Here is an 18,782-nt window from a genome sequence, read left to right on the forward strand (position 1 = left end):
TGGGAAATCAGGAGACCTTGATCTACCAACAATCAGATGAGTTTCCCACAAGGCCTCGGCCACCCACTTACTTTCTCAGCCTTCTCTCTGGGAAATGAGCACCAAGAATATTCTCTCCCAACTCTCAGGACTTTTTATGAGGCTCATATATGAAATAGACATGAAATTACTTCGAAAAGCACAAAGATTTTACAAATAAAATGCTCCCTTTCAACAGAGGAAAAGCTCACTACTCTAGTAAAGCAGTAGACTGAGGGGTCTGGGAGGAGAGATTTCATTTTGAAATTCCGATTCTTCAGATTTTTCTTTACAGTGTCTACCGCTGACCGCACACCTTAAAAGCAGCCATATTGCTGGGCTAAGCAGGCAGAGAGAACACTAGAGAGCAGGAATCATAGCATAAATTTCTTCAGGAAGTTTTTCTTTACAAAGCAAATTTAGTCCCCAAAATTCAAGCTGGGTTAAGTGTATCCACAGGCCACTGGGCAAAGGCCACTGGATTCTAACCAGGCTCCAGTCCTGGATACGGAAGCTCCCCTGCACGAGGCCCCCAGGATGGCCAAGATCTGCCCTGGGGTGTGTGCCCACCACTGCACCCCCCGCCCCTTAATGACTGAGAGGACCCTGACTGCTGGCTCCCCACTTCTCTAAACCAAACAGAAATGAATCACAGCTGCAAGCTCAAGTCAGGACATCGCTTGTTTTTTGCCTTCACATCACAGGGACAATTGGACAAGGACACATGTATACAGACACCCATGTTCACACAGAAATGATGTGTTTCTACAGCACGGCTGACACGGGGAATATTTTGGAATAAAACTGACCTTTGATGCTATTTTTATAAAAGAAGAGTTGATGAACACTTGCTATACATGAAAGTCAATGACTCTATTAGAACACTGAAGATTAGTATTAAAGTCACACCCTCTTCTCCCAATCAAGTTTCAACAATTATCCCTCGGTGACTTAATTTTTTCAAGCGTATATTTTCTCCTCTTTGTAGTCCCCAAGTATAAGTCAGAATATGAAACCTAAACACACTACAGTTAACTGGCCAACAAAGTCAGTAAAGAAAGAGATAGAATAACTTAAATTCCAACAACAACAACAAAATGTTACGTAGATCCAACATTAGGAAAACCCAAGACAAAGGATGAGTCTCAAGCATAGTAGCTGAATAATCAAATTTGGATGCTAATACCATTGTTTATAAGCATCTTAAGCATGAATTTCAGGTATCATTTAAATTGGTCCCCATTCATATCCTTTTTCCTTTATTCAAAGTTCATAACAAAGACCGATCAACTCAAAGGCATGCAAGCCAGGGAAGCAATGACGGGATTCACACAGACGGCACAGACAACAAAAAGCACAGTTTCTGTTTGCACAGGTGGCTTAGGAATCAGCTTCCTGAAGACAACTTAATCTGACATTAGCATGCTATAGATATCACTAAAATACCATGGAATTTGTTTGGCTAATGTTATCAGTTATTCTAATGTTACATATGTACACACTGAATTATTAATATGTGCAAATATATCTTAAAATAATCAGTTAGTCATTGGATGCTTCAAACATTCTTCATAGGAGATGTCTCATGGTTGGTTTTAAATTTCACTTTTTATTATCCAGATATTTGAGGTTCAAAGCATTTAAGCCAAACCCAAGAGGACATATTTAGAAATCTTTCAGGTGTCATACTAGCGGAGACCACCCTGCTGGTTTCCAGAGATTTGTCTGAAGTGTAATGATTTATGTATCTATTGGTAAAGACAAGAGATTCAATTTACTAAAGTGAATGCTTCCAACTGTGTTTCTGCATTCTCAAACCTCTAAAGTCCTAAACTTCTGTGTGTGCATGTGAGCGTGTGTGCATGTGCACATGTGTGTGTATGTGTGCTTTCTGCCCCCAATCCGCCAACTCTGCCAAACGACAAAGTCCCAAAGTCCCGGCCAGAACACTCCGAGGACTGACCTGCTCCCTCTCCACTCTCCGCTTCTCCTCCTCCGCCCGCCTCCGCTCCTCCTCTTCCTTCCGCCGTCTCTCCAGCTCCTCCAGCCGCCTCTTCTCCTCCTGCTCCCGCCTCCGCTGCTCACGTTCCTGCTGCCTTCTGGCTTCCCGCTCTCTCCTTTGTTGCTGCCAAAGTCAAGATGGCGCATTGTCGGCAGACTGCCCGGCCACGGTGCACAGGACGGCGTGCTGTCCGCTTACAGGGAGATGCGAGAGCGGGAGCTGGGGTACCCCATCTCCACCAGCCAACGATTTCCACGCTGTCCCTTGCCCACACACACCAGCATCCTCATAAATACAGGTCAGAGCTGGGTTTCATTTTGATATCAGTTATTCCTTGCTCTTCACTGAACCACAGCAACGAGGGAATGGCGAATTCTGTACCCCTGAGTATCACTGACAGGGTTACCCAAGGCTCTTAAGTCAGAAGGAAAAGTAGAGAAATGAATATAGGAGAACAGAATTAGGGCAAAAAAAAAGAAAGAGAGAGAGAAATACTTAAAAGAGGAAAAAAAGAAGCATACATCAGGGAAAGAGGAAGCAACCCCAACAAAATTAAGAGATGTCATGATTATTATTGTGAATATAAAAACCACCATAGCTCAAACTCACTCTGTGTTCTGCATGGTGCTAAGTATCTGACAATCTTCCTTCCATGTCCCCTTACCTACTACAATTCTCATGACAAACCTAGGAAGCCCTTCACTCCTATTCCACAGAGGAGGAAACGGGTTCAGAAAACACGAGTCACTTGTCCAGTGCTGACAGGGTGGTAGGCTTCCAGGTCGAGGACCACTCTTGACTCCCATCATTAACCAGACAGCACCCTGCATCCTGTTAACAGGTGCTACTGAGGCACCAGACTTGCTCTCACAGCCTTTTCTCTGAGTACCAGTGTGACCCTGGGCACACATCTGGCCACTTCTCATCAGGCCCCAGACGTGCCTCTGTCAGTAAAGCAGGGCCACCGTGTGGAGTACAAATCAACTCCTCCCACAAACGTGTAGAACACTGGCCTGCAGCACCCCTGGGATGGGAATGTACCCTATCTGAGCACAGCGGCCACTGGCCCCAGGCTGCTATCCAGCACCTAAATTGGGAGGAACTGAGCTTTTCATTTTATTTCACTGAAGTTAATTTACATTTAAACAGTCTCAAGCACTGGCAGTGCTATAGTCTATGGGGTCCCCAAGAGTCAGATACAACTTAGTGACTGAACAGCAACAAGTTTTTTGTGTAGCTCAAGAACCATAACAGAGGAAGGCATGTGGATACGTAACAATTCCCCTCCAAGTCAGTCAGACAGGCTGCAGCAGAAGCAGGGCTGGGTGCTTGCACACCCTGCCCACCGCAGAGCCACTGAGTCCAGATAAGGTCAAGGGTCCACCTCACACCAGCCTCAGGGTTCAAATTTCTGTCTCCAGAGAAGACAAGGGAAAGTTTCAGAGAAAAAGTAACACATCCTTTGTGGCGAAAGATGTTCTGCCAGGTCCTTTAAGGTGGCTAGAGGGCTTCCCTGGTGGCTCAGCAATAAAGAATCCGCCTGCCAATGCAGGAGACACAGGTTGGATCCCTGGATTGGGAAGATCCCCTGCAGAAGGAAATGGCAACCCGCTCCAGTCTTCTTGCCTGGAGAATTCCACAGAGGAACCTGGTGGGCTACAGTCCATGGGGTTGCAAAGAGTTGGACACAACTGAGCGTCTAAACAACAACAAAGGTGGCTCTGGAACTCAAGTCAAGAGATCTCAAGCCCAAAAGTCACTGAAGAATGGGTGCAAGCTTCCAGAACACTTACACCCAAGCTACAAACACTGATTCCTCCACTGGAGAAATACTCATGAAGCATCATGGGAACACAAAATGAATCAGACACAGCCCTTCGTCCAAGTCTAACAGGTAAGATAAGCCACACACTTCTTAAAAATCCACAGGATAATGTGGCACATGGTACATTTTCCCGACTAACTTACTAAACAAGTCCTGGCTGGGAGGCTGATGGCCGAGGCAAAGGACAATGCAGTTACCGATTCCTCTTCCACATTATGTGCTAGTACTTGAAGCTGTAAACTGGATCAAGAGCCAAAATTTAAACTCCAACCATACAAACCACTACAGTCAGAACAGGCCCTTAAGGGGGGGTGTGTGTGCTGGGGGGTTATCAAAGGTTAAAGAAGGCCCTTAGTAAATAAATACCTTAAAAGATCACTAAGGTGAAAAGCTGGCCTTTTACAATAGAACTTTAAAAGAAAATGGCCAAAATTAAACATACACACCATCAGCCACCAACTCAGCAACATCAGTCCACACTGGATTAACCTCATGCCTGTGATTTCAAGCAACAAAACCCAACAGTCTGAGAAACATGCCTGCTCAGGTTACCCCATTAAGAATGATAAACATAATAAAAATCCTTTCAAGTATTTTCAAACTGATGTCATTCTTATTTTCTTAAATCATTCTTTCTTTAAAAACAAAATCTAACAAATTGAAAACCTGCATGATGCTGTAAAGTGATTTCCAAGCTCTCAAATTATAAAGATATTTCCTTCTTACTTAAATTTTTCCAAGCATGCCTGAGTAAATATGTACTTTTCCAACTATGCTTTAATTATCTTGAAGTTCTCTTTCCATATTGGCATTTAAAAGCAGTGCTTTCATCTCAAAAGTCTAACTTTTCTAACTAGGTCGGTGCTGATAATAGTGGGGTTCATTCACAGATACTCTACTGGCTTACTGACTTTAATAGAAGACGTGGGCACGCAGGCTCAGTCACTGAGGCATGTCTGACTGTAGCCCGACAGGCTCCCCTGTCCATGGGATTTCCCAGGCAAGAATACTGGAGCGGATTGCCATTTCCTCCTCCAGGGGATCTTCCCGACCCAGGGACCAAAGCCACATCTCTTACGTCTCCTGCACTGGCAGGTGGATTCTTCACCACTGAGCTACCAGATAACACAGAGAACAAAGCAGAGGTTTTCTCCACAAAATGTACCCTTAAGTAACTTGGGAAAAAGCATGTGTGGGAGGACTTCCCTGGCGATCCACTGGTTAAGACTTCGCCTTCCAATGCAGGGGTATAAGTTTGATCCCTGGTCGGGGTGCTAAGATCCCACATGCCTCTTGGCCCAAAACAACAAAACATGTAACAGAAGCAATACCATAACAAAATCAATACCAAAAACAAAAATCTTCGGCAGGGGGGGGACCCACCATGTGCTGTTATTTAAATTAAACTCCACCGTACAGTATCAATAGGTTGACTGTTCTTTGGGGTTCTTTTTCTGGCATCAAGGATAAAGGTGAAACAATAAGATGAAGTAAATGGAAATAAACTACTATAAGTGAGAAATCTGAAGCTGTGAAGTATACGGTAAATGGCAGCCAGGGCAAGAAAACAAAAAATTAAAACAAATTAAAATTAGATTAAAAAAGAAAAAGGGTCTTTTGAGGCTCAAGTGAAATATAGGGAACAGTGTCTCTGAGAATTAAAAAGGAAGAAGCCCTAGTAATCATATTACCAGTGTTGACAGTCTCAGTGAGTTAAAGGAGCCGGTGGTACAAAAAGTGTCCACCACAAAGAACTAATCCCACACAACTGCCAGACTACAAAACAGCATTTGTATTATGCCCAGTGTAATTCTTTTCTTTATCCTTCCCTCTTAAATGTACGTCAAGTGAAGGCATTTGCAGAAAAATGTTTTTCCTGTGGAAAGGTCTAAAAGTTCTAGGAAAATATTTATGACACATCAACTTGGACCCCGAGGACAAGAGTGAAAGTGAAACGAGGTCAAGGCTGAGCCAACCGACTCAGAATGCAGTGGACACAGCCTCCGCAGGCCCAAGGTGATGTCACCCACGACCTGCACAAAGAGGATGAGTAACGGGGCGGGGCAGGTCCCTAAAGATCTTACAGGAGAGAAAAACATTCCTGGGGCCTCTGGGCATGTGAGGTCCTGCCGGAGGGAACCGGAGCGCCTGGAGTGGCCAAGCTGGGGAGAGGATGATGAAGAAAGGCCCTCAGAGCACCTGGATGCCCCTGTGACTAGATAGCGGGACCCTCTTCTACCTCTTCCAGTCGCCGCCTCTGCTCCTTCTGCTGCTCGATCCGCTTCTGCCTCTCCGCCAGCAGCTGCCGTTTATACTCCTCCTGCTCCCGGAGCTGCTGCTCCTGCAGGAGCTGCTGCCTCCTCAGGGCCTCGGAGCGCTCCTTGTTCTCCTGCTGTAGCCTCAGGAAGTCCCGGCGCAGCGTCGACTCCCCCGGCACGTTGACGATGGAGCTGCGGGAGGAAGCACGTGAGGGGCTTTCAGGGGCAAGAGCCAGTCCATGTCCACATCCATATCTGCTGGGCTCCTCCCACGCTGAGACCCAACAGACAAACCCACGGGGATAACTAAAACCTACAGTAAAATAGCTTCACCTCTTCCTTCATCTGCATCATCAATACCTTAAAAGTCAGTCCTGAGTGTTTAATTTGACAGGACATCTCTAGGTAGGCTCTGGAGAAGGTAATGGCAACCCACTCCAGTATTCTTGCCTGGAAAGTCGCACAGAGGAGGCTGGCGGGCTACAGTCCATGGGGTCACAAAGAGTTGGACACGACTGAAGCGACTTAGCATGCACAGTTCAATAGCATCACCTTTCATCTTTCTTTGATATGGTCATAAATACCATAAAACGCTGTCCTGGGTGTCTGATTTGACAGGACGTCTCTAGGTAGGATTCTCACGTCCACCGAAACTGTGCAGTGGAAAGCTGAAGCCACCATCTTCCACTCGTTGTTAGACCCTCTGTGACCACCTGACTTCCCACCAGGAACAGCATCATCACATTTCAGGCCAGACAGGTAGTCACAACGGAGTCACCGTCAGCATGTACCAATCCTGGCCTTCTCGTCTGGTTCCCTGTTCCCTGCCGTGTAACCCTCTCACTCTCTCTACTCCCAGCAGCTGAGCCCAAGGGGTCCTAAGGATACGCCACCAAACAGGTAAATTGAACCACATCCCTCCCAGCTGGTCTCCCAGGGAAGAGTCATTTCTCCACTCTCAAACCCCCAGAATCACATGGCAAAGAAATCTTCCTCAATTGTCTCTTCCATTATATCACGTCCCTAAACCCAAACAATTATATTGCTCATGCAATCAGTTCACATTGCTCTAAAAATTTGTCTCAAATGGATTCAAATCTTTCATGTAATTACAAAAAGATATGGTGGAGTTTTTTTCCCCAATAAATTCTCTTCTGTCTTGATATACTCTCTTCAAACGTCCATTCTCTGCACATGGGGTCTCTCAACCACACTCCCGGCCCTCCTTGTGTCCAGCTAGTCGGCTACATTGGACACCAGGCAGACAAGACCATTATTAAGCTTTTAAATCCTCTCTTCCTTGATTAACGAGTCACTATGAGGTTCCTGCTACCAAATCTTCAACCTTCTGCTTCTCTGTGTCTTGGGGAGCCAGAGAGGGCCAAAACAGACTACAGAATGGATCAGCACAGAACACATCCTCAGAAAGGCAGTGAATGCTGGTGACCACACGGGTGGGAAGAGAAAAACCAACCAACCAAACAGACGTGTTTTGGGGAAGACTGTAGTGTTTTCAGGGAAGGCCCTAAGTGGCCCATGAGCAGGACAATTCAGTCTGTGCAGGACTGGGTCACACGCTATAAGACGTTTTCCATCCACACCTCCTGGAGCAAGAAGCGCCATGGGTAAGCTGCCCTGCCCCAGGGCCAAACACAGGCTGCCCATTTCCAAACTGTGAGGAGAGGAAGCAACAGTCTCAGTAAAGAATCAGCAGGTAGCTCCAGAGCGGGGGAGTGTTTCACAAGAGTCTTTGAAAGAATGGAAGGATGGAAGATATTAGGGCATTTTCAAAGTAACTGACGACTCCTTCACATGACAAGGGCGTTCCCTGCAGCCCTAGCCCCAGCAGGGACACGAGCGTCCTGCCCTTACCTGGGCTCCCCCTCCTGCTCGGGCACCTCCTCCTCCTCTTCCTCACTCCCACTGTACTCGTACTCGGTTTCATCTGTAAAGAAAAGGACAGGACGAGCAGGTCAGTTCACAAATGGTGACGCTGCATGTAAGGCAAGCATCACCGAAAGCATCACTACTGAGAATAAACCACACATTCTTGGAGAAAACAGTAACATGTGTGGGGAACGCGCAGGGAGGAGGACCTTGATGGTGATTCCCACTGTGAGGGGTGCTCAGGCTCTGGGCCAGCAGAAGAGCTGATTCCTTATACTCGTGACAATCCTTTGTGGGATGCTCAACTCAGGGGGCACAGGGTTGGGAGAGGGGCTACAGAGCCCTCGACATGAAAGAAAAGTGGGCCATGAGCATCATCAAATTCACAAAGTCCACTCTGATGTCAAAACAAAAATGAGAGAGATTTAACTGCCTAAACTAAGGCAATAGAAGAATATATTCAGTTATTTTTAGCACTTAGGGATCATCCTCGAGAACAGCAGACAAAAGTCTGCTGGATGGAGAAACAGTAGGTACTCAAGAGCAGAAAACCAAAATCACATGTTCCCCAAAATTATAAAGGTGAAGTAAATCAGGCAGAGGGAGACAGATACCATATGATATCATGTATTTGTGAAATCTAAAAAAATGATACAAATCAACTGATTCACATGCAAAACAGAAACAGAATCACAGACACAGAAAACTGATGGTTACCAAGGGGGAAAGAGAGGGAAGGGATAAATTAAGAGTTTGGGATTAGCAGATACCATAACACACTGTGTGCTAAGTCACTTCAGTCATCTCTGACTGTTTGCAACAGTATGGACCGTAGCCCACCAGCCTCCTCTGTCCATGGGATTCTCCAGGCAAGAATACTGGAGTGGGTTGCCATTCCCTTCTCCAGGGGATCTTCCCAACCCAGGGATCGAATCTGAGTCTCTTACATCTACCCACACTGGCTGTCAGGTTCTTTACCACTAGCACCACCTGGGGAGCCGCCAGATACACACGACTATATATAAAGTGAACAACAAGGTCCTACTAAACAGCACAGGGCACTGTATTCAATATCCTGCAGCAAACCATAATGGAAAAGTATATGAAAAAGAATATATATATGACTGAATCACTTTCCATCAGAAATGAACGCAACATTGTAAATCAACTATACTTCAACTAAAATAAATAAGCTAATAAGTATAAAAGTGGAACTAGGGAAAAACTGATGAAATAGAACAGCAAAAGGAGACAAAAGCACAGGCTTGGTCACAGCCCCCACAGCAGCATAAAGCACCAGAAACCCTTGAGCAGGAAAGAAGTGTGTAACAGACCAATGGTGATACTTGCGGCGGACACGCTGAGTGAGCTCTGCGTGGCCCACATAGAGCCTAAGACCCACAATGCAGAAAGAAGCACAGCCATCAAGACGTGACCTGAGGTAGAGCAAGACAGCATCACGTACTGACTGGCCGCAGGGCCCCGCTACCCAGGGTCACCACTGCTGGAGCCAGGTTGGCCCCTAGACCAACCTGGTCTAGACACTCAAGCCCTGGCCAGATGAGCCCAAACTCGAGTAAGAAAGGAATAACCTACTCTGGTTGGCAAAAACCTAAAAGAATACTTAAGAGGAGAATAAAGCCAGACTTCATACCTTTCTCTCCTCTCTTCTTCCTGGTCCGGTCTATATGGTCCTTAAGCTGGATTCTAACCTGCCTTTCGTTCGGCTGATCCCTAATGAAAGGATGCTTCAGAAGCTGCTCGGTGGAGGGCCGCTGCATGTAATTCTTCACCAGGCATCCTTCTATAAAACTAAAAAACTTCTTGGACCTAAAAGAGAAAGTAAAAAAAAGATCATCAGATTTCTACCATGAAGAGCAAAGCTCCAAAATATCAGTAACTTACAAGCTGGTATGTGAGGCGGGGCTTCAGGATTCACTGTGCGCAATGCTGCAAATGCACGGGGATAAAACAGGAACAAAGCAGGGACCCTGGGGGCCAGAGCATCACTTAAACACAATTTAGCAGTCACACAGCACACTGGGAGCCGCAGGAGCAGTGGGAGTTAATGCTGCTTGTTGATCGTGGAATCAGGTGGAGGAGGAAAGCAAGTGAAGGTGAAAGAGGAGAGATGGTGGATCCTTACAGACAAGGACAGACACAGAGCAAGAGAGGGACAAGAGAGGGACCCAAGTAAGTGATTTGAGGATCTGGATCTTGTTAGGGTAACATTTCCGTCAGGTTTAGGCTGAGTTATGTGTCAGCTCTCTACCCTTAATGTCACTGTTTAGCCATTAAGTCATGTCCGGTTCCTGCAATCCCATGGACTGTAGCCCACCAGGCTCTTCTGTCCATGGGACTTCCCAGGCAAGAGTACTGGAGTGGGTTGCCATTCCCTCCTCCAGGGGATCTTCCCGACCCAGGGATCGAACCGTGTCTTGTGCATTGGCAGGCGGATTATTTATGACTGAGCCACCAGGGAAGCCCTACACTTAATGGACAAAGGCAGAAATAACAGTGCTGAGGGGGACAGCGAGCCTGTTGCCAACATCTACCCCACCAGACACTTTATTTTTGCTCATTTCTCCATTTCTGGCTCATGGTGACCCCTCCGTGGCCTCAGCGGAGACACTCTCAGCCACTCTGTTACTGGAGACTCGGCTCAGACAGCTTCCTGTCCATAAACCTTTCCTGGCAACACTGCACCACACACGCCCTAAGCCAGGAGCCCTTCCTCTGGGGCTCTCTGCACATAACACACTGCACACTTCACGTTTATGTCTCTGTCTTTCCTCCTGGTTTATAACCGTACAGGTCAGGACTGGTTCCTGCTTTCCTATTTGTCAGCAAGGCCCAGCTCTGAGCATGTCAACTACAATAGGTATGCAATAAATTTTTGTTGAATGAATGAGTTAGTCAGTCTTTAAAAATGTGGTTGAGAGAATGAGTTCAGTCCTTTCCAGTTACTTCATGCTTGAAGAGTTCTTTCTGTCCACCTGAAACTATCACAACATTATTAACTGGCTACTCTCCGATATAAAATAAACAGTTTAAAAAATAAATGAATAAAACAGATAACTGACAAGGACCTACTGTATAGCACAGGGAAACTGTGTAATATTATGTAATAACCTAAATGGGAAAAGAATTTGAAAAGGAACAGGTATATGTATATGAATAACTGAATCACTTTGCTGTACACTTGAAACTAATGTGGTAATTGTAAATCAACCTTACTCCAATATAAAATTAAATATTAAAAAAAAAACTGGAAAAGAGAATCAGTTCTACTGTCTTCTATTTGTACTCAGAACTTACTACTTTTGTTCAATCCAACAAATATTTATGTGTCAACAATTTACATTTGTTTATGCTGGGTTCTGCAAGACATACACATAGGAAACAGTGTATGTATATTCAATAGCGGATGTATAATCAAATTGTGAGGAAGAAAAAAGAATTGAGAAAGCGGAGTGGGTTCAACATCAAGAAAAAGGCGGATATTTAACCTTCCCAAGAAAAGCCACCGCTCCAGAGTGACAGGGCAGCAGAGTCCAAGGGGGACAGTGAATTGTTTTCTGATGCTGCAATGAAAAGTGGAAAAAGAGTTAAAAGAACTAGGTCAGGGTAGTGCAGAGAAGGGCCGTCAGTCACCTGAAGAAGCTCTGGCCTTGTTCTGTGGTTGAGGAGGAGTGCACAGGATTCTACGCAGCGGTAGAGGAACGCTATGGCACACGGCCTCCCAAACCCCGGGGCCCAGGAGGATCATCTGGGGAGTTTATTAAAAACACAAATGCCTGGGTCACTCCTCAAGACCTTCACACTGGAGAGTTTGAGGATGGAGCCCTAAGATAAAGAATTCCAAAGGGCTTCTCACGGGCCATGTACAGATTAAAGATTAACATCAGAGAAACAATCATCTACGATATAGTCTTTAAACACAACGGTCAGCTTCTGCTGAGAATTTGCTGATCATTTTTCAAAGGCCACTTCTGCCAAAGTGGTCGTGGAAATTCACAACTTGTGGACAGGAAGACAGCATCCGTAAAGGAAAAGGGCCTTCACGTTTGTGACCCTCTCGACCCTTCGTAACACCCAGGTAAGCTGCGGCAGTGATGTGAGCTGCTGAGAATGCATCTGATCCAGCTTAGCTTAGCTAGACTCTACTGTTATCTACACGTGTCTCTTTATTTCACTGTACCGTATACACAGCAGTTGATCCACGCCTGCAAGTCATGGATGGAATAACCGACTGACTTACAAACTGTGAAAATACCCTGAAGATGGAGCATAAACTCCCTTCAATAAAATCTGAGAATAAGCAAAGAGAAAATGAGTGTTGTTCAGTTTAGCATGAGCCGGATAAAGTGTCACCCAGCCCCACAGCTGTGACTCCCTAGTGACATCTACTGTTCATATGTGGTTTCCCAGGGCTGGCCACCCGTGGGTGCACATGGTTGTCATGTTTTAATACAGGAGACCAACTGGGGCTCAATCGTTGCCTTAAAGAACCTCTCCAAGAACTGGTAAGTGGAACCAGACAACCTTGGTTCCCTGGAGCTGAATGTGGTGAAAGAAAGGATGAAGGAAGAAGGAAATCTCGCCAGCAGATGAAAGGGGGAAGACGGGAAGACAGAGGGGAACAGGAGAGAAACAAGGGTGAAAATACATGTGCGTGTCTACACCGGTGAACTAGAGGGACTCTGGAACAGGGGACCCCAATCCCAGATCCATACCAGTCCACGGCCTGTTAGGAACCAGGCCACACAGCAAGAGATGAGCAGCGGGCGAGGGAGTGACGCCTCGCCTGTATTTACTGCCACTCCTCATCGCTCTCTTTATCACCTGAGCTCCGTCTCCTGGCAGATCAGCAACAGCATGAGATTCTCATAGGAGCTCGAATCCTGAATGTAACCCTCTTGAATCACCCCAAAACCTTCCCCCCGACCCCAGTCGGTGGAAAAATTGTCTTCCATGAAGCCGGTCCCTGGTGCGCAAAAGGTTGGGGACTGCTGCTCTAGAACATCAGAGGATGTGCCACCAAGAAGAACAGACCTAACAGCTGGTAAAGTGAAAGTGTAAGTCGCTCAGTCATGTCCGACTCCTTGCGAGCCCACGGACTATAGCCCACCAGGCTCCTCCATCCAGGGAATTCTCCAGACAAGGATACTGAAGTGGGTTGCTATTTTCTTCTCCAGGGGATCTTCCTGACCCAGGGACTGAACTCAGGTCTCCTGCACTGCAGACAGATTCTTTACCACCTGAAGCACCCTACACCTCAACAGGTGGCAGGAGGAGGCCAAAACGGGGACCTCTGGTATATTCAGAATTAGAAGCAAGAACCTAAGAGGAGACAATACCACCTGGAAAACTGGTGAGAATGGCTTCAGAAAGGAAAAAGCAAACAAACACAGTAGGCAGACAGACAGCCAAGGCCAGGAAACAGAACACAGAGGCGGGAGGGAGGCCCGCACGCATGAGTGCCTGGGGACAGACAGGTGCCCACCAGGAAGGTTCAGAACAGCCCTCAGAGGGAACAAGGTAGCAAAATTCTCAGGCCAAAAGAATAAAGCACTGTGTTCTTCCTCCGAGATGTCAAAGCCACACCAAAGCAGCATCTGCCCGCCCCCCTGCACTTCTGAACTCTTCTGTGCATGGAGGTAGGCACCATCTCTCTCCCTGGGATCGATGCTGTTTATCAGAATTAATCAGGAGGGGGAAGGAAGGGGCAGCCCAGGGAGAGGACCCCTCCTCCAACACGTTCTGCTGGGGCAGCAAGGGCCCCTCAGACTTCAAAGTCCTGCCATAATGACAGTGAACCCTTCCATGAGTTTTATTAAAATATCCCTTCAACTAGAAAGTACAAGTCAACACAACTTTGCTTCTTCATGTACAGATGTTTAGAAATCTATTACACTGAGTGTGTGTTAGTCGCTCAGTAGTGTCTGACTCTTTTTGACCCCGTGGACTGGTAGCCAGCCAGGCTCCTCTGCCTGTGGGATTTCCCAGGCAAGAATAGTGGAGTGGGTTGCCATTCCCTTCTCCAGGGGATCTTCCTGACTCAAGGATCAAACCAGGGTCTCCTGCATTGCAGGAAGATTCCTTACTGTCTGAGCCACCAGGGAAGTCCATTACACTGAGAGGTATATTTAAATATTAAAATAGAACTTTTTTGAAAATATTGTGTTGGTGTTTCACAGAGTCACTTGGTGCCATTTTATCATGCAAGGACAATGGATCAAGAGGGAAAAAAAAACATTAAAAACATTTAAACACATTAAAAACATTAAAGCAATACACTTTGTAACTTGTGTTTTGGGACACTGATTCTTGTGTTCTTTGGTAGTCAGAATGGCCAGGATTCTGTCCTGAAGTCAAACTAAAAAGGAACACTTTTCTTTTTTTTTTTAAAGGGAGGAGAATGACAACAAAGCACATGTATCTTACCATTTTTTGGACTTCAGCCGAGGAGGAGGATTTCGGGGGATGAGAAACAGGGCTCTCATGGGATGCATGTCACAGAGAGCTGGGGAGAGGAGAGGGCGTGTCAGTTATGCACTCAGCTTACGCGTTCTCCATTTCCGGACCCACTCTGACATCACACGCTCTGCTTGTTGTCTGATCGACATGCTTCATGTCAAGCAGCCTGCACATCTAGTTATGCAGCTGAGAACATACCCTGAACCCCCAACTGAAGCACAGCAAAACACAAGGAGGACAAGAGCAACGAGAAGAATAGACCATTTCAAACAGACACTGGAAAGCTTTCATAAATCAAAGATAAAATACTGATTCAAAGTCCTAAAGGAGTTAACAGCTTAAGTCACCTATCGGATGACAATGAAAATATCTTTATTTTCATAGGACTGTCGTAAGGATTAAATGAGACACAGCTATAAAGGCCTTCCTCACACAATGCCTGGAACTCAGAACTAGCAGGCATGTTCACTGCTTACTGTTAGAGTGAGTGTTCCTGAAATCAGGGAGTGAGTGGCATTGTTTAATTTTGTTTGATGACTATTTATCCTCTGACCACTGGCCCAGTGAAGGCGTGAGAGGTACACGTGGACACACGAGTATGTCACAACAGGTATTTCCATGTGTTTATTTACCTTCACAAGCACCTTACAAGACAGCTGGGAGATAGGGCCAAAGAAAAGGAGGATGTTGTTCCCACTGCAAAAGGGAACCAGACAAAGCGTCGGGCAGTCCTGTCCTGTCTCAGGTCCTCGGGGGACACAATGGAGCACACGGTGATCAGGACAGATGGCCCCTTCTGCAGTCCAACTAATCCCTAGCTGGAGGCAACCTTGTATCATTCATTCAACAAATATTTAGTCAGCAGCAACTATGTACCAAATGTTATATATTCAAGGGGGACCAGCAGAAAATGAAGGGTTTCTTTTTTTCCTTTGCTCTCTGCAATTCTACTCTGTTCCTGATTAAAAACCAATTTTATGAAGTTGTCACTGATTTAATCCAAAGCGGAAGCAAAATTTCACAGGTAATACTAACAACAAAAAAAAAATTCCATGGATAAAAGGTTGTGCCTCTATTTTTAAAGTTAAAACATAAGTAAAATGGAAATTTCCTGTGTTAGGACCAGTTTCACTGAATACTAGGTTCAAACTGTAAAAAGAAAAATTACTGCCTATTACTGTGTGTATGTCTGCATGCTCAGTCCTGTTCAACTTTTGCAAACCCCACGGACTGAGTCCGCCAAGCTCCTCTGTCCATTGGATTCTCCAGGCAAAAATATTGGAGTGGGCTGTCATTATCTGATGTCAGAATAAATTTAGGTCACACATCTAATTACAACTTAAAAGGTAACGCAGCCTTTAACCTCAAGGAGACCTTCAGAAGGACTGACATGTGCCAAGAACTCCTTTTACATCTAAAACTCCACTGTATTTATGATTCCTTCATCTGAACGCCCCACCAGAAACAACTCCATTCATGAAGCCACTGTTTCTGAAGCCATGAGACCAGGTTTAGGTTGCACAGAACTGGGCTAACAAGGCAGGCAGGCTACTTACGGGGAGCACCTTCAGCCATCTCAATGGCAGTGATGCCACAGGACCAGAGGTCACTCTGCAGAACAAAGCAGACGTTAGGGCACCATCCTCACTGTGAGGCCAGCAACTCACTGCCACTGGTCATTCACACAGTTCACATAAATGCATTCTTTGGGGGTACGAACCAAAAGGACGTTTGCCAAGAAATTACAAGCATAAACACATCTGGAAGGACACCTTCCACATAAATAAATGATCAACTCATAAAGTGCAGTCAACTTATGAAGAGGGTGATGGAAAAGCTGTACAATCTGCCTTGTATTGCACAGCTTTGTAAAAAGTTATGCAATAATGATCGTTAATTAGAACCACTCGCCGTACCTATGATCCAACTCTTAGCCAGAGTCTGATGATCAAACAAGACTTTTCATCAGGATCAAGAAATGCATTAATGATACACGTCTCTAGAGGTCACTCTCAGAGTTTAAACACATTTATGACCAAAGCAAAGGAGTACAGCTCTTTAGCAAGACTCTGAAATTTCACACAAAATGCTTGCTATGTAATCTGACAATATTTCTGAAACAATAAATACCTGATACTCTTCAAATTAAAAAGAACAGTAAACAGAGCAGAAGCGCTGAATTGACTCGGGACAAAAACATTTCTGAGACTGACAGTGACCCCTCCCGCCTTGAAAGCAGCACCTGACTTAGAACAGAGTTGATGCAGAATGGACCACAAAAAACAAAAGCCTCAAAATACTGTCCTGGGGATGTGCCCTACAGCAGGAGTCCACACGGTCCTCGCTGGAGCAGAGAGGGGGCAGTGGGGGCAGAACCCACACCCAGAACAGGCAGAGCCCACGAGGCCAGGCTGGCGCAGCACCTTACCCTGTAATCGTAGGTGGCGTCAGGGTTCTCATCACAGGCGATGACCTCGGGGGCCATCCAGTATGGGGTGCCTATGAATGTGTTCCTCCTCCCCACGGTCCTGTCCAGCTGGGCGCTCACCCCGAAGTCCACTGCGGCCGGAGGAAGAAGGAAGGAAAGTGGACCACAGTGAGCAAACCAGTAAAAAACAGGGCGCAGACACAGAGGAGCAGGGTCTTCAGAGTAAGCCACACACAAGCGTGGCGTGGATGTGCGACCCTCCAGCAGCACAGATAAGAAGCGCCCCCTCCAGAGCCAAGTCACCATAACGCCAAGATGCTCCACCAGCCTGGGGGTTTCCCCAGGAGCCTGTACCCACCTCGTCCCTGAGTTTCCCACAGGGACCACGAGGGGGACTGCTGGGGGAGTCTGGGGCACAGACGAAGCAGGCCTGGAGCTGTGCTAAGAGGTAAGCCTGGCTCCCACTTCTCCAACAGGACGGAAGGGGAAACAAGGGTGATGCCAACAGAGGACTGCACCCCGGCAGGCATCAGGTCATCACTTACCTAGCTTCACCTCTGCATTCTCAGTCAGCAGCACATTCTGGCCCTTGATGTCGCGGTGGATCACGTGATGGATGTGGAGATGGGCCAGGCCCTGCAAGCAAGACAGAGAGAGATTTAGTTCTCTGATGCTGTCAGTGAACAGCCTAGAATGCACCCCTTATAATATCGCATGGTTCAGTGGTTAAGAATTCACCTTCCAATGCAGGGGACATGGAATGGATCCCTGCTCAGGGAACCAAGATCCCACATATCACTCAGTGTGGCCAAAAGATTAAAAGAAAGAAAGAAAAAAACAAAACCCATTCTCTGGTACTTCCCTGGTGGTCCAGTGGTTAAGAATCCACCTTTCAATTCAGGGGATACAGCTTCTATCCCTGGTTGGGGAGCTAACATCCCCACATGCTGTAGGGCAACTAAGTCTGTGTGCCACACCTAAGACCCGGAGCAGGCAAATAAACAAATACTGAAAAATAAAGTATGCACACAATTCAACTTCAGTGAGTGTCCAGCAAGGTATCACCAGTGACACCATACAGAAAGAAGCAACCCCAGTCCCAAGGGGCAGGGCCAGGATAAGGGTAGCACTACCACTTTCTAGCTTTTCCCCAAAGGCACGTGTTCAATGACCATCTGCAGTGTCTCTACCGCGATGTGTGCTATTTGTGTACAGGACAGTTCTTTTCCCACGCTGCATGCCCACTGGGCAGTGGGTGAGCCTAGGGGGAGATGTGAACTGCATGCATTCCAGGGGAAAAGCAACGGTTGAGAGTGGGCTTCAAGGTCTGGCCCTTGAACCCAGCCTGGTTTTCCCAGCAAAGAGCCACAAGCTGTGAACTACTGACTGACTCCACCCCTACCCCACGGGTACAACGGTTCCGCCATCCACAGAGCTTCATGTGCCAATCAAGCATCTTTCTTTTTCTCCCAAGGAAGTAAGCCCTAGTGGGCACACAGCACTTTTTGATGACCTCGTATCTGGAATGAAGCCCAGAGCATGCCTCTGATGAGAGGTGGTGGGAGAACAAAAACGCAGTTTGCATCCAAATATGGTCAGAAAGACAAAAAGGCAGCATTCTCACAACTCTACTTGTCCCAACTTCTGCCAGAGAACCCAATGTGCAGCTGCCTCCCAAGGCACAAGCGACCTATCCAGTCCAAGATGCCACAACTGAGAAAGGGTGGATGAGAACGCACCATTTACTTGATTTTTCCTGTTTAACATTTTAGTGGGTTTTTATTGTTATCATGGGGCTTTGCAGGTGGCTCAGTGGTAAAGAATCCACCTGCCAAAGCAGGAGAGGCAGATTTGATCCCTGGGTTAGGAAGATCCCCTGGAGAA

The 18,782-nt window shown here is 46.5% G+C and overlaps 1 protein-coding gene across 50 annotated transcripts in view; it reads right to left on the reverse strand.

Annotated features, from left to right (window-relative positions):
- The window catches only part of MAP4K4 (mitogen-activated protein kinase kinase kinase kinase 4), a 151,394-nt gene that overhangs the window by 33,720 nt on the left and 98,892 nt on the right, over positions 1-18,782 (reverse strand). For all 50 annotated transcript variants that reach the window (XM_081596886.1, XM_081596912.1, XM_081596913.1 and 47 more), the window contains exons 6-13: positions 17,444-17,534; positions 16,899-17,029; positions 16,027-16,081; positions 14,438-14,516; positions 9,645-9,820; positions 7,976-8,048; positions 6,085-6,295; positions 1,982-2,143 (exon numbers count right to left, since the gene is read on the reverse strand). In XM_081596886.1, coding sequence (XP_081453012.1) covers positions 1,982-2,143; positions 6,085-6,295; positions 7,976-8,048; positions 9,645-9,820; positions 14,438-14,516; positions 16,027-16,081; positions 16,899-17,029; positions 17,444-17,534 — 978 coding nt within the window. The remainder of the gene's footprint in view (positions 1-1,981; positions 2,144-6,084; positions 6,296-7,975; positions 8,049-9,644; positions 9,821-14,437; positions 14,517-16,026; positions 16,082-16,898; positions 17,030-17,443; positions 17,535-18,782) is intronic.

This window comes from Giraffa tippelskirchi, chromosome 4, assembly GCF_054371585.1.
Source record: "Giraffa tippelskirchi isolate mGirTip1 chromosome 4, T2T-mGirTip1v1.2.pri, whole genome shotgun sequence".
NCBI classification, from domain to species: domain Eukaryota; kingdom Metazoa; phylum Chordata; class Mammalia; order Artiodactyla; family Giraffidae; genus Giraffa; species Giraffa tippelskirchi.